The 15,607-nt window shown below is 41.1% G+C and overlaps 1 protein-coding gene and 1 long non-coding RNA gene across 4 annotated transcripts in view; one reads left to right on the forward strand and one right to left on the reverse strand.

Moving 5' to 3' along the window:
• Window positions 1-12,762, forward strand: part of clcn2a (chloride channel, voltage-sensitive 2a) — a 59,425-nt gene extending 46,663 nt beyond the window's left edge. For both annotated transcript variants that reach the window (XM_085378692.1, XM_085378691.1), the window contains 12 exons: window positions 71-140; window positions 227-337; window positions 1,976-2,189; window positions 2,362-2,495; window positions 2,792-3,021; window positions 3,378-3,489; window positions 3,575-3,621; window positions 5,976-6,044; window positions 6,565-6,603; window positions 6,694-6,798; window positions 8,333-8,419; window positions 8,550-12,762. In XM_085378692.1, coding sequence (XP_085234818.1) covers window positions 71-140; window positions 227-337; window positions 1,976-2,189; window positions 2,362-2,495; window positions 2,792-3,021; window positions 3,378-3,489; window positions 3,575-3,621; window positions 5,976-6,044; window positions 6,565-6,603; window positions 6,694-6,798; window positions 8,333-8,419; window positions 8,550-9,044 — 1,713 coding nt within the window. In that variant the 3' untranslated portion in view covers window positions 9,045-12,762. The remainder of the gene's footprint in view (window positions 1-70; window positions 141-226; window positions 338-1,975; window positions 2,190-2,361; window positions 2,496-2,791; window positions 3,022-3,377; window positions 3,490-3,574; window positions 3,622-5,975; window positions 6,045-6,564; window positions 6,604-6,693; window positions 6,799-8,332; window positions 8,420-8,549) is intronic.
• Window positions 2,579-5,473, reverse strand: LOC146613434 (uncharacterized). 2 transcript variants are annotated; one of them, XR_014907065.1, is made up of 3 exons: window positions 5,190-5,473; window positions 3,551-3,612; window positions 2,579-3,446 (listed from the first exon to the last, which is right to left on the reverse strand). It is a non-coding gene; the product is annotated as an uncharacterized LOC146613434 (long non-coding RNA). The 2 variants fall into 2 exon arrangements; XR_014907064.1 differs by having other exon boundaries at window positions 3,551-3,615.
• Window positions 12,763-15,607: the final 2,845 nt, after the last annotated feature.

Genomic DNA, 15,607 nt, shown 5'->3' on the forward strand with positions numbered 1-15,607 from the left:
GTCTAATCTTGGTGCCTTGTAAGAGTTTCAGAGATGGTTAAGTCTGTAAAACTCTGTCTCCCTCTTTCAGTTCTGGATGTCTGCTGTGGCCACCACCATGCCCGTTCCATGCGGAGCCTTCATGCCTGTTTTTCTTATTGGTGAATTAAACCTCTTTCTCTTTTTTAAATGATTTCCACTGCCCTGGTGAACCTTAAACTAATGTTCTTGCTGTATTGGTGTGCAGGTGCAGCCTTTGGCAGACTTGTTGGTGAGATCATGGCAACCATGTTTCCTGATGGTATACATGCTGCAGGCAGCGTGTATCCCATAGTTCCTGGTGGTTATGCTGTAGTTGGTGAGTGACTCTATTTCTATATCGATGTTTGTTTTGAGATTTAATTAGATTAATTACATAGTTTCTTTTTGTGGGGATCCTGTAGTATTAGAATGTATCACAGCTGGAAAAGTCGTCACTGTTTTTACTACTTTATCAGTTTGGTCAGAAGATTGTTTCTAATATTACTTGTACTATGACTCTGTTCTGAAACGTACAAAGCCAGTGTTGGGGAGAGCAGCAGAAAGATTAATTGCTGAGTGTTTCAATTTGCTGTTTTAATTTTTGTACAATTAGCAGTACTGAGCAAAAGTTTTAAGCCACCCATCATTTCTTTACGTTTCACTTCCCAGCAGCCAGACTTTTATGCCATTTCTTTTAAAAAGTTGTCTTGAGCAATAGTTCTCCAAGTTTCTGTTTTTCTTTGGATTTCGGCTTTTACCCTCATTTTCAGTCCAGTCCTTGTACCTGACTGTGAGGATTGTTTTGGGGTTGTTTTTTCGCTTAACATTGACCTATGATTCATTCAAGCGTTAAACAAAGTAGCTAACTCAATGAATGAACTCATTTTCTGTCTAAAGGTAACAGACAATTTATCAAAGAATCAAATTTAAATTGTCTCTTTAGGCACTTTGTTACTAGGAAAACAAGAAAAAAACAATTTTTTTTAGTTAGTTTATTTAGTTCCGTGATAAATTCCCAAACTAACTGCGTTTGATAGCTATAGCATAGTAATTTTGCTCAAACAGGGTGATTCCCAAAGAGCTATTGCCTGAAAATTTGGCATATCTCACCATAAGTGTGTCCATAAAAGGAAGCTGGACAAGTTGAGAAAAAAGGGAAGTAGTGGCAGGCACAAAAAAATCTACAGCAGATGAACAGTCTCTGAAAATAGGAAAAGATCCAGCAAACATCTGTCACAGGACCTGAGAGATGCATCTGACTCTTTGGGTGATCCATCTGCTGTTCACTGAAGGCTCATTAGAAATGGTCTCAGTGGAAGGATGGCTGTCTTGAGGAAAGGAAATGGAGAGAAAAGGCTGAGGTATGCAAAATTACAGAGCAACTTTACTGAAAAATCAGGTGTTATGGAGTGATGAACCCAGATTTGAATATATGTATGGTGAAAGTCAGGAAAGTGATACAACACAGTGTGTTTGAAGCCATCTGGAGGCACTGTCATGATTTAGTGCTGCGTCTGACAGGTTTATTTTTTTAGTATGAAAACGATCCCAAACACACTGCCAGTACAATAAAATCATACCTGATGGAAAAACACACAGTAGAACTCAACATTGTAGAAATGGTGTGAGATCATCTTGACAGAGAGCAAAATAAAAGGCAGCCAACATTCAAAGAAGAGCTTTAAATGCCCTTCAGGAAGCCTTAAAAGCTGTTCCTGTTTTAAAAATTACAAAAGGCTTGCCTAAGAGAGTTCAGGCTATGATGAAGAAGAAAGGTGTTCACACAAAATGTTGACTCATTATTACAATTGACTCTCATTAGAATTGTATAAACTCAGATTTTGCCTTATATTCTGTATATACATGTAAATTTAAACTTTTTCTGTGGATCAGACACTCCATCTTTGCCATTTTGCTCCATGTAAATGGCTTCAAGGAGACTGACAGATATAAAAGATTTTCCCTTCATTCACAGGTGCTGCTGCTCTGTCTGGAGCGGTCACCCACACTGTATCCACAGCGGTCATAGTGTTCGAGCTGACCGGTCAGATCTCACACATCCTGCCTGTGATGATCGCTGTGATCCTGGCCAACGCCGTGGCCCAGGCGCTCCAACCATCGCTGTACGACTCCATCATTCGCATCAAGAAGCTCCCTTATCTGCCTGAGCTGGGGATGGGACATCATGAGTGAGTCTGCTGATGCTGATGCTGCTTTCCTCTTTTGCAGTGATTCTGCACCTTTTTTCACTTTTTTTATTCCATTTCCTCTTCATCTTCCTTTCGCTTATCTTCCCGTTCATTTCCTTCCCTTATGTTTGCAGGTGTCTCATTAACCTCTATCTTCTCCTCCATGTTTCAGGAAGTATAATATCCGTGTGGAGGACATCATGGTCAGAGATGTGCGCTACATCACTCTTAACTCTTCCTATCGGGATCTGCAAGAGATGTTAATGACAGGTCAGCTCAAAACGCTGGCCCTGGTTGAATCCAGAGGTAAGAGCATACACAGTATGGGTATGAGCTCATCACTGTGCTTGTGCCTCCTAATTAATTACAAGGTCCCATTAAGAGACATGTCAATGCATTCAGCACAAAGTTATGACTTATTCTAAGCCAGAGGCAACTCACATCAGCAGTACTACAGCACTAAAAAGTCCCAGACGATACCGACCTCTCTTGTCTGATTTTCTTTTTAATATGTGCTTTTTTTGTTTGTTTTCACAGCCCCTAACTAATAATTTTACTCCTCCCTTGCCATTGCCTATCCCGTGCCCTTCCTTCTCCCTCAGACTCCATGATCCTGCTGGGCTCCATAGAGCGTTTGCAGCTCCAGTCGCTGCTTTCGCTTCAGCTGTCACGCCAGCGGAGGCTGGAGTACCTCCGCCAGCTGGCGCAGGACAACGGCACGCACGATCACCTGCCCAGTCTTACCAGTGACAGCACCCCCAGCTCTCCCTGCACCCACACCCACCTCAACTCCTCGACCAATTCCAGTGCTCGCCAAGCGGTCCGCTTCTTGGTGAGCACTCAACAGGTGTGAGGCGTCCGGGGGCGCCAGGGCTGGGCTGGGGCGAAGTCTGGATTGGGTTGGGGTTGTAGCAGTAGACTAAAAGTGGATCAGCATGTGTGAAGCATGTAGCAGTAGGTAAAGGCACAGATGGAGTTTTTGGACAGCTGTTGTGGTAAGTGCTTACAAGCTGTGTGAATGTACTTCATTTGTATTTTAACATTAAAATGTGTCTTCTGTGTCTCTGTCGTCTGTGCCCTTACCTGTGCTGTCCTGTTCGTTTACGTGCATGTGTATTCGTCCTTTGTGTGTCTCCCTCGTTTTTGTTTTTGTCCTTTTTTTCCTGCGTTAATGTATTTTCCGTGTAGATCTCCACAGAGGAGTCTTCATCCTTCAGCCCAGTGGTTTCCAATGTTCAGCTTCCTCTGAAATCTGCCCTGAAAACCGTGTCTGCCATCAGTGACACAGAGACGCCAAACAGTATGTATTTTACAAAAACAAATAAATTAAAGATCAGAGTTTAGATTCAAATGTACTAAACCTTTTTTTTTGTCCCCTCTCTGAGGCTCTCAGACCCTTTCCTGTGCTGACCAAGACAAGGAGCTGCTGGAGGTGAGGAGAAGCAGAGATGTTATAGATGCATGAGTGCGAGTGTCCTTTAAGAGTGCGACATGCACTGTACGAGCGGGGATGTGTGCGCTCTCTCAGTCCTCACATATATCGTCCACCTCGTCGTCCTCCTGCTGCTGACAGGCAGGATCCACCCACAGACAGCAGGGTTTTCCTGTGTAATCTCATGCTGTGGTCGAAGCTTTTTGTATAAAACGTCTATGAATCATTGCACCCTCACCGCACAGCACATCCACTGCTGGTCAAACGGGTTTTTTTTAACATCCTACATTTTAGCATTTCTTTTTTCTTTTCTTTTTTTTAGTTTTATTTAAAGCGGTCATGGCGTCATGCAGTGTGGTTTAAAAAAATGTTTCTTATCTCTTTTCAACACCTTTCAGCACAGTTCAGTCCTCAGCCACTGCTGTGCTGCCAAACGCTGTTCAAATGCGCAATTCTTTTTAAAAATCGGGTGTAGATCAATCAGAGATATAAAACGTGTCAACCTGATGGTTTTGGGTTTAAATATTTCAGTCGGTTCACACATAAAGGATCAAGCTGTTTCTACTGTTCTGGAAATGAAACATTTTTGGTTTTGGACTGGTCAAAATAAGTAATATTGAACACGCTCCTGGAAGTTTAAAGCATAGAGCAAAGCTGAATTACAACCCTTATTCAAAATATTTGCAAATCTCATAATCCCATATTTTATTCTCAACAAAAACATATCAGAGGCTTAAACTAAGACAATTTACCATTTTAATAAAAATATTGGTTTATTTTGAATTTGAAGGCAGCAACACATCTCAAAAAAGTTGGGACAGAGTCACGTTTTCCACTGTGCAGCATCCTCTCTTCTTTTAACAACAGTCTGTAAACATCTGGGAACTGAGGAGATCAGCTGCAGGACGATTTTACAAGTGTTGTCCCATTCGTGTCTGATTGAAGATTCCAGATTCTCAACAGTCCTGCATCTTCTATATCATATTTAACTGTCTGACATCAGGCAGATCAATTCAGCACTCAGACTCTTCTACTATGAAGTTGTAATACATGCAGGATGCAGTTGAGCATTGAATTACTGAAATATTTAAGGCCTTCCCTCAAACCCTCATCTAGATGTTGCTCTAAAATCTGTACACACCTTGATATGTACGAGTTGTACATCAGCTCTAAGGCACCTCAATACCATCAGAAATGCAGAGGTTTGAATTGAGAGCTGATAGCTGGGTTCACGTCTTCCAACAATAATTTCCAATTTCAAATCGTATGATCACTTTTTTCCACTTTGTCTGAGTCCATTTTAAATGAGCTTTGGTTCAGAGGAGACAGCAGCAGTTTGGGATCATGTCCACATATGGCTTCTTCTTTGCTGTTTGGGAAGTGTTCCTCAATTTAAACATTTGATGTATTTTCTGTGTTGTGAATAAAATTTGGGTGTATGAGATTTGCACATTTCAAAATTAGAAATTATGATTGTAGATTAAAAATTAGCATTGCCCCCAGAAAAAAACCCAAAAAGTGGAAAAAAACTGACCTCAGTGTCATATCTTTGTTATTATGTTACTCACCTTAGAGGCTGGCAGCCTGTCCACACTGTAGCCTTCCGCTCGGACCAAGACGGTAGGCTCCAGCCTTCCTGTGACACTAAATCGGATAAACATTTAAAATACAGATGCACGGATGGACAAAGAAAAGAAATGTAGAACAGGTATTACAAAAAAAACCCCACAACCTTTTGTAGAGACACTTGACTGACACTCATGTAGGCCCTAATAGGCAGGTTGTGTTGACAAATGTAACCATAGTATCTGAACCCTGAAATAATTGCCAGAAAATTCAAGTTACTTTGAAAATAAAAAACTTTATTGAATCTTCTGACAATTTTTTTGCCAAATAAAATGATGGAGATGATGTAGAAGTCTCAAAAACTCACAAAAATGGGATAAAGTCTTTTCTTTTTTTTTATCCAACCATTTGAAGAAGCAGCCATTTGTTCATTAAAGAAGCTGATTCAATAAGACATTTGCTCTCAGCTGCAAAGCTCCTAAAGGGATGACACGAGATATTAAAATACTAAAATATAAGATGTTCAAGCTCCTTTTTTCTGGCAGTGCATCATATTGTATTAACCGTTGGGCTTCTTGTACAGCTTCTGTGCCCTCACCTCCATCTGTGGTGTAGTAATTATACCCTTTCAGCAACATTGTGCTCTCATCACAAAGACTTCTCCCAGCAGAAGTCAGACTGGGCTCCAATGTTGCAGTGGCGCGATGTTAAAGGGGAAAAACTGTCCGCTTCCACTGACGCTGTGTTAATGTTGTGCTGTGTTGATGCCTTCTCTCCCCGGCTGGAAGAGCCCGGCTGGGCCGGCTCCTTCTGAAAAAAGAAAGCCCAAGCCCAAACGTGTGAGGATCTCCATGGCGGTAAGATTGTCTGCCGCCTAGAGACTGTTGCTTAGTAACCGTTGCCTTGCGACACACACGTAGTGAGTGCTGGACCAAAATATTTGTGGTGCACAAACCAGAGCATTAGAGTGCTTTAGCAGAGAGAGCGAGAGAAAGTGTGTGTGTTTTAGAGAGGTGTGAATGTCTGTCAGTGTTTCATCAGCTTTCACTCGGGTCTGAATGCCTGGTCTGTGCGACTGTGTGTGTGTTTTTTATTTAAAGGTGGTTGATTCTCTGAGTTTTATTGTTGTTGTCAGTGTAATTTTCGGGATTCTGGCTGCACAGAGATCAATAAACCAAAGTTTTCCTTCAGCCTCGTATTCTCATAGACTGGTAGATATAAATGCTGCACTGGTTTACAGCCTGTGTCTTTACCATACTACACTGAAGCAAACACATGTATACTAGGTATTCAATCAGGTGTTGCGTTTTGAACATTTACTTTGTATAAATCTGTTTGTTGAAGCAATGAATGAATAACTGAATGTTGGCTTTTTAGGACTCTACCGAGGTGGAAGACTGCATGACCCCCTCAGAGGTGAGCCCTACACTAACAAAAGATTTAACATATGAAATGAGCTTTCTTTGAATTCAGAGTTTAGAGGTTCCAGTGTCCTCCTTAATGCAGATAACAGAGTGGGAGGAGCAGCAGCTTGACGAACCGGTGGATTTCAAGAACTGCAAGATTGATCCGGCACCCTTCCAGCTGGTGGAGCAAACATCTCTGCATAAGGTGCAATATAAACAAACAACTAGCAACACAAATAAAATACAAATTTTAACTATAAATCACACACACAAAAAATGTGCAGACATTATGCTCCTTCAGTTGCATTAGCACGATGCTTTTAAAATATTACGTCAGTGTGAGCTCAACACAACCCTTTAATGCCAGCTTCTGGTTTTGTCTCGCTCCTCTTCTGCGCAAACAGTGGTAAGTGTCGTAATGCTGCTCACTTCTGCTGAATACATTTTCTCTGACACCACCAGGACTTTATAGTAGAAGCTTGCATTGGTCACTGGAGGATCAGTTTCACAGTGCAGAAAACTGAATGAAAAAATGCAAAAAAAAATAAAATAAAATAAAACAAAGCAAACCGTGCAAGTGGTCATAATGGGTCTTCAAGGGATCTAAAAATAGCAGCTGTGCCAGAAGCTGTCTGGACAGGCATGAGAAGATGACCTTTGCGGGCATATAAAGTTTAAATCAGGTATGCCTTTTATGGGCCGACCTTTTTCATTACGCCTCATAAAATGAAAATGGTCCCTTTAGTCACAGACTAATATGCAGAACAAGTCACTAACACTGATGTTAGAAAATCCATGAACCCACTCTTTTTTTCTTGTTTCTTGAAAGGCTCCATACAAATCTAAGTTTCTAGTTTTTGATGTGCTCATTCTCTTCCCTCTTGTATGAAAACACAGACAGTATGGTGCTCATTTATTATGTATTCTTTTCATCTTCCTTATATCACTGTATATAATCAGAAGGCAGAAACGGCTTCTCATGAACAGCAAACAAATTAATATTAAAAATACAGACTTATTGTTCTTCTTTTGGATTTTTGGACTTTCATTGTATAAGTAAATGGGCTGGTTCTTGTGTAGTGCTCTTCTGCTCGAACACAAAGCGCTTTATGTAACATGTCTGAATCACCCGAGCACTTTATTTTCTGTCTTAAGTGCATTCTAGCTAACATTCACGCTTAGATGAACCCATCGAGATCAACATGTTGCACAAAGATGGCACATAGAGATCGAACCACCAACCTTCTGAGTAGTAAATGAGCTCTCTCAAAGACAGCTATGTGCACTGTATATGAGCTTATTATAGTAAGATTATTATTATTTAATAATGAAAAGCACTTTGAATGAATGTGTGCTGATTGCTAAGTTCAAACTCTAAACTGCTGCTCCCATGAAATCAGCCCTTTAATGGTCCAACCCAACACATTTATCTTGAAGGTCAGGAGCGTTATACCAAATTAACCACAGCACCCATGAGCTTACCTGGTTTTACCTGAAGACTGTTGCTTCGATTCCTTAATCTCCTTTCCGAATACCTGTGATTGTCATGCATCATAAATCACAGCGAGCTGTGGTTAGTTGGTTCAGTTTTATGACTCGGGCACCGTCTTGTCTGACACAGTGTCCATGTTGAAAAGGGAGAAACATGATGCAGTTTCTATAACCCAGATCCAAAATGCATGTGAACTCCCTTTGAGTCTGTATCCAGGGCATGACCCACCTTTTCTCCTCCTCCACAGACTCACACCATCTTCTCTCTCCTTGGTCTGGACCACGCCTATGTGACCAGCATGGGACGACTGGTTGGAGTGGTTTCTCTCAAAGAGGTCTGCAATTCTGTCTGATGAAAGCTGTTTTATTTATATGTTATATGTTCCACCTCTCCTCTTTCTTCACCTCTTTTCTTGGCTCTCCTTCCTGTCTTTCTTTTTTTTTTCGGGCTGACCGCATCTCCAGCTGCGTAAGGCCATCGAAGGCTCAGTGACAGTGACTGGAGTGAAAGTGCGCCCTCCGCTGGCCAGTTTCCGTGACAGTGGGAACACCACAAATGTATCCGAGGTAACTGAACTTCACAAGCTGTGCATCCGCCACAGGGGGCTCTCTTTGCCACGGGAACCCAACCCTCCAAATGTGGAGGATCAGCCAGATCTCCAGTACAAAGAGATCCCTGTCAACTTTTCGGACGAAACAAACGTGCAGTTCGAAGCCAGCCCCGGCGACATCACAAATCCCTCGTCAGAGCTGCCGCTCCAGGAAAGCCCCTCGTTCACTTTTGACTGCAGCCCCTCCCACACCGAGGAATCGGAGCTGGCCTGTGACTTTGACCCCTCCAACCAAACTCCTGAGCCAGACGAAATGGAGCAAGAGGAGGCGCCTCCGTCTCTAAACAACAGCCAATCCGAACCTGGGGGGGAGGGTAGCACAGGCCACACTGAGGATCAGTCAGAATGATCAGATCCACACTGTCGCCTCATGAATGTTGACGTTTCTTACATTTGTTGGGGTCACACTCACCTCCAAGTCCAGCCTAGATACTCGTGGTATGACAGTGAGCGAGTGCTTGAAAGATATATGAGGGATAAAGCTGGTTTTGTTTTATGTTTTTAATGCTGACAGCTAATCTCCTGGAAGGACCAAAAGTAGCACTTTCTGACCAAAAGAGTCAATATTTACAGGGTATAAAATTCAAATATCAGGATTTTTGGTTTTAAAATGTTGTTCTGCTACGCCTGTGGAAGACAATGAAGTTGAATCCACAATTTGTAAACTGGTTTCTCCATCCATACAAACATACAAACATACATACATGTGAAACCAAGAACACAGCACTCAGTAACAGATTGGTGCCCGTGAGCATACCCTGAATAATCTCCGTTCCGAGCTAATAACGACCATATTTTACAAAAAGAGTCTCATATTATATTATAGATAATCTGTAGCTAGCAATTGACCCAAAGAGTCATCAGAAACTTTGGGAAAGGGTCACTTTCACATAGACTATAGACTACACTATACTACACTATTCTGGTGGTCTTGCTGCCACCAGAGGAGTCGCCCCCTGCTGGCCTTCATAAAGAATGCCAAGTCTGATTAGAGGGCTCAGGGGGTAGGAATGAAAGGGCTCTTTGTAGTCTTTTCTGCTGTGTTAAGCTGGATTTATGGTCCAGTAGCATTGGCTTTAATTTTTCTCCCCTTCTTGTTCTTCTTTTCTTTATTTCAGCTCCTTTTTGTTAGATGCCAGCTGCTGGACAAAGAGTTTATACACATACGTGCATCCAGCTGTCAACTTGCAGCTGGTTGTAGTTGGAGATGATGAGTTTGACCTCCTCATCTTCCTCTCTTGCCTCTCTCTAGCTCCTCTTTCACTCCTCCAGTTCTTTTAATCAGTGTTTCTCTTCTCCTCCTTTTTTACCTCCTTCATAATCCATGACGGCTTGCCGCCTCCTCTTTGAAGCTCACTTCTAGAGCATCACAAGTGTTTATCTGGGGTTGTCTACTCCTTCTCAGCTCCTTGTCTAATTGATTGTGGTCAAGGGTCTAAGCAAGAGCTTTACTGAGTCTATACTTGTTTTTTCTTTTTCTTTTTCGTGCTTTAAAAGAGCTCAACTTTTTTATTTGAGCTCTTCTCTGAGTCGTCTCACTTGCTGCTTTTGCCCATCTTCCACAAGGCCAGTCTGCTCCTTTTGAGATCTGTTTCCCTCCTTGAGACACTTTATCTCTATGATGGCAGAGCAGAGGCCATCTCTCAGTCCCTGCACAGCTGAGTTTTGAGGGGAGTTGGTCAGTGTGCTATTTCACACTGAAGCTGCTCTCTTTAAACTGCATTAGCCCAAATCCCTTAAAGATTCAAACATACTTATCATTAAAGTCCAGGCACACAAACATTAAAATGGCCAATAGGATCCTTTTTCTCATCTTATTTTATTGCACAAAGTACAATGAGGACGAGGATGAAATCACAGAAAAAAAAGATTTAGGAAGGTTTGTGGAAAAAAAAAAACGTGAAAAAGGGGGGTGAGTCTCATCTGTGACTGCTGCTTCTGCACTTCCCTTTAGGGCTGAACATTTCCTTTTTTTGTGTGTTTTGTTGGTTTGAGGCAACAACACTTGGTTTATGCTAAAAGCAAACAAAGAAAACAACTTTGGATTAAAATACACAATTTACAAAAATACAATGATGCTTAAGGGATACAGAGTGCTTTCACATGTAATGCCTCAGCGTCAGTACATGTGACTGTAGGGAAGAGTAGGGACTAAGGTTGTTCTCTATGGACAGCCCTCATTACAGTAAAAGTCATCAGGGAGCAAAAATGTACTTTATTTATTCATTTATTTTAGCTATGGCATCACATCTGTCACCCGCCTGTCTGTCCATCTACAGGTCATAGGAATCGCTCCGACGACGACAGTATTAGTCAGGTTTTGTTTCATTTAACTCTGATTGAGAATGCTACTGTTCCTGGATATTCCACAATCAACTGTAAGTGGTTTTATTGCAAAGTGGAAGTGTTTAGCAACCACAGGAACTCAGTCCCAAAGTGTCAGAGTGAGGTCAAAGAGCTCCAGTCCTCCTCTGGCATTAATATTTTTCAATTCAATTCAAATTTATTTATATAGCACAAAATCACAACAACAGTCACCTCAAGGTGCTTTATATTGTAAGGGAGACCCTACAATAATGCACACAGAGAAAAACCCAACAATTATATGATTGTGAGGAAGCATGAGCAAGCACTTTGATGACAGTGGGAAGGAAAAACTCCCTTTTAACAGGAAGAAACCTCCAGCAGAACCAGGCTCAGGGAGGGGCCATCTGCTGCAACCGGTTGGGGTGAGAGAAGGAAAACAGGATAAAGACATGCTGTGGAAGATCAGCACAAAAACTGTGCACTGGGAGCTTCATGGTGTCACAATGTGCTATGTGGCAGGCAGGATGACGGACTCAAGACAGAGAAATAAACTTAAAATGGCAACTTTTATCCTGGAAAAAAACTAACATTAAATACAAAACTAAACTAGAAACAGGAAGCAAGAAACTTCAATTAAAAAACAAACCAGAAACTGTAAACTTGGTTATGGCTGGAAAGACGGCGGGGAAACGCAAAGCATAATGAAGATATGATGCAAGAAAGAGCAAAGGAAAACACAGGGCTTATATACACAGAGGGATAACGAGGGAATGAGACACAGGAGGAGAGCACAGCTGGGAGTAATCAGGCCTAACAAGACAAAGGAAGCAAAGCAGAATACAATGACAAAAGACAGACTGTCAAAGTAAAACAAGAAGTATAACACAGAGACACGGACTTGACAGAGGCTGAGACAGAGGCATGAACTGTAGTACAGGGGGGGGAAAAAGCACAGAGAAGACATAACACAGACACAGGGAGGGCATACTGTCTGAAACTAGAACAACAAAATATAACCTCAAGAGAACGGAAACCATGAATAACAAATAATCAAAAAATCTAAATTAAATACAAAACACTGGGTCACACCCAGGACTATGACACATGACATGGGTTTTCATAGACCAGCAGCTCCTGTATGTGTGGTGTGTAGGGGCCCAATGCTTTTGTCCACATAGTGGACACTAAATATCATTAATTAGTAGGGATGGGTATCGAAAACCACTGTTTCAATTCCTTGGAGTTGTTTGCCATTTTTGGAAACGATTCCCTTATCGATTCCAGTCACCACGTTGCGGAGCGTCATTTGCCTGGCAGGAAACACGGCGCGTAAGCGGCTCAAACACTCAAAAGTTTGGTTATACTTTACAAGAACGGATGACAACAGGGCAACTTGCAATACTTGCAAAGTAGATACTTCATTTAAGGGAGGAAACACTACGAATATGCAAAAGCATTTGCTCACAAAACACGTGATAACCTTAAATGAATGTCATGTTTTTAATTCCGCTCCGGACTCGTTAATCTCAACCCAGCAGCAGCGGTAACGTTTGCACGTCCTCTCCCGTTAATGCGGCAGGTAAATAATCAACTAACAGTGCATATTATGTTAGCGCGATCTGCCTTGTTACAAAACCTGCCATTACTGCGCATTTAGGTGATCATGATGAGACAGACAGACAGAGTCTGGCTCAGATGCTGGCAGTTGTCGCTGCAGTCTACCGTTAGCGTCTCCTTTCAGGCCAGGATAGACGAACGTCACAGAGCAGTGGCTAAGTTTGTGGTAAAAGGCTTGAACCCATTTGCCACAGCAGATGGTAAGTGAATGTGTTTAATTGTAGGCAGGGACATTACTGGATATTCTTGTGTAATTGCTACAGAATCATTTATGTTATACTTTGTTATTGCTACAGAAGAATATTTATTTTATTATTTTACATTTACAATTTTTTTTCCTGGGGACCCTGTGACACCCCATTGAAGAGCCGTAGGCTGTGGATCTCTTAAGATGTCATTGTTGGGTTTGTAAGGCCATGTTACTCCTAAGTTTCTATCTTGTTCAAAGAGAAGATATAAAACAAAGTTCTAAGCTAATCGAACTTAGTGTTCTCCTTTTTTAAAAAGAATCGATAAGAGAATCGATAAAGAATCGAATCGTTAAACAGAATCGAAAATGGAATCGGAATCGTGAAAATCTTATCAATACCCATCCCTATTAATTAGTCACATTTAACATGAATTACCAGTTGTAATTCAAGTAAAAATAATTTTAATGAGGTAAATGATAAAACTCAACAGTAGCAAACACTACATGCAGAGGTTAACTGCATGAACCAGTAGTCTGATAAAAAAAACCACATAAACTGCTATCCTGTAATATCATCATGTTATGCCGGTGCATTATTGGTTAGGATTATTTTTAGCGTGGATTAAATACATTTACATGGCCAGAGAGGTGTGTGAGGGATATAACTCCTGTTGACTATAATAGAGGAACACCCCCACCCCAGCCCCCTGAGCAAGAATGGTTTTCTAACGCAGCTTGTTTTTAGATAACATTACAAAAACGTAGTGAATAATAAAGAAATCGTATTAGAAGCTATGTACCGTTTCTGATAGATAGATTAGGAAGCGTGTGGTGGAAACTACAACTGCCTCTATTGTAATAGAGAATCACGTCCAGCAGTACAACTCTGTGGTTCATTAAGTTTCCAGACCCACTAACCTACTTCCAACACCACAGGCTGCTTTTGTCAAGTAAGATGGTGTTAGTTTGGTCTTTTTTCTGGGATTTGTTGACAGCAAAAACACAGAACACCACCTCCAGCTTTATCTTTTATGTGTGTGTGATATGTGTGCATATATATGTGTGTGTGTGTATGTGTGTGCGAGAGTGCAACTTTCTTTGCCACACTCAAATCTGGATCAGACTCGTAACTTTTGGGTCTTCATGCCAAATCAACATCCTGTAAACATGATGCCAAACATTACAAGGACAGAAATGAGTGACGTACGATTAACTGCGAGTGGAAAAATCAAAACAATAAGAGAAAGCACAGAAAAACAAAGAACATTTCTAATGAGCACACGATGGTATGACTTCAAACAACTACCTATTCACTAGCGGTGGGTTTATATATCCGAGGGTCATAATGTTAAGACGTATTGCGGTGTTGTTTTATGTGTTTCGGTGATAGGCAATAAATTTACATTAACAATGCAGTAAAGGTTCAGACTACATTATTTATAACACTCTGCTGTCCTGTCAGAGCTTCATGTTGCAGCATATCATGAGGTTTGGGCGGGTTTTTTCTTCTTCTTTTTCTGCTATTAAATACTGGTTGCATCAGCCCCCGGTAGTCCACAATGAGCTGGGAACTATAAACACATCGACAAAGGCAGCTTCCAAATGTCCACCAAGCTTTAGTACAGGGCTCTAAAGAACAGTGAAGCACATTGTAATTACCATGACTATAATTTAATGCACATGTAGCCTTGTCTGGCTTAATAAGGGCAATGCAGACTGAACTGCCTCTACATTCGTGTCTAGCGATGAAGGAACAACGCTTTGGCTCTGAGTTACAGGAATATACTGGCTGTTGTATAGAGAACACACACACACACATTTATACGTATAATACACACATATACCGTACCGTACGTGGCCTGTAGATATTAAACATCACGATATGTTACCACGTGTCTTTATGACATTTACTCCAGCCTGACCTCTAATGCAGCGTTGAGAAATGTAACTACTGTCTGAAGCCCGTGACACCCACAAGTCCCCCCCAAAAAAGGAAAAAAAACCTTGTAGAGCTACAAGCGTGTGTGTGAGTCCTTGTTAGGACCTTCAAATGACGTGTAAGTATTTTCGCTTCATGAAACAATTTTGAGCCATATTTCAGTCTCCTGTGATAGCACCGCAGCACATCAACCAGCCCTTTTTTTTTGTTTTGGTTTGAGTATTTTTTTTTCTCCTTGCAGGCATCTGTGCAGAGATTTTATTAATGTCTTAACTTTTTTTTCTTGTTTGCATTTAGGAATGTGAAGTAGTGCTTGCCATATAAGATTAATTATAAAGGAGTTAAACTTAGAGAGTGTATAAGCTCATTTGCAGCGTATCTAGTTAAGCAATAAGTCTGTAGTATCTCCCTTTATATGGCACTGGCCTGTATATGCTTTGTATATATATATATATGAAAGAGTTACGCACATGCTATTGTACATAGGAGAATTATGCATTTGCAGTCAACAGCCATTGTTATTTTTCAGAGGACATGAACTTGTTTTTGTACATGAGTGAATGATTAAATTTAAAGGGGAAAAAAAACTGCATTTGAAGGGTAAACGAGCAGTCGTGTTTCTTTCTTGCTTTTTGGATTGCGGAGAAAAAATAAAACAACAACAAAGTATATTCTTTCAAAAACTCATATTTATATATGCAAGACATTCAGGCATTCAATATCAAACAGAGCCCAACCCACGTGACACAGCGTGACCCAGAGGAAACAACACTAGAAAATATCCATAGAAAACCAATGCAATAGCAACACATGACTGTTCACACACACACAAAAAATAAATGTACAAAACTTAGTGAAC

The sequence above is a fragment of the Diplotaxodon limnothrissa genome, linkage group LG18 (assembly GCF_057381915.1).
Source record: "Diplotaxodon limnothrissa isolate DT_005_m linkage group LG18, D_limnothrissa_male_GT1.1, whole genome shotgun sequence".
Taxonomy (NCBI): domain Eukaryota; kingdom Metazoa; phylum Chordata; class Actinopteri; order Cichliformes; family Cichlidae; genus Diplotaxodon; species Diplotaxodon limnothrissa.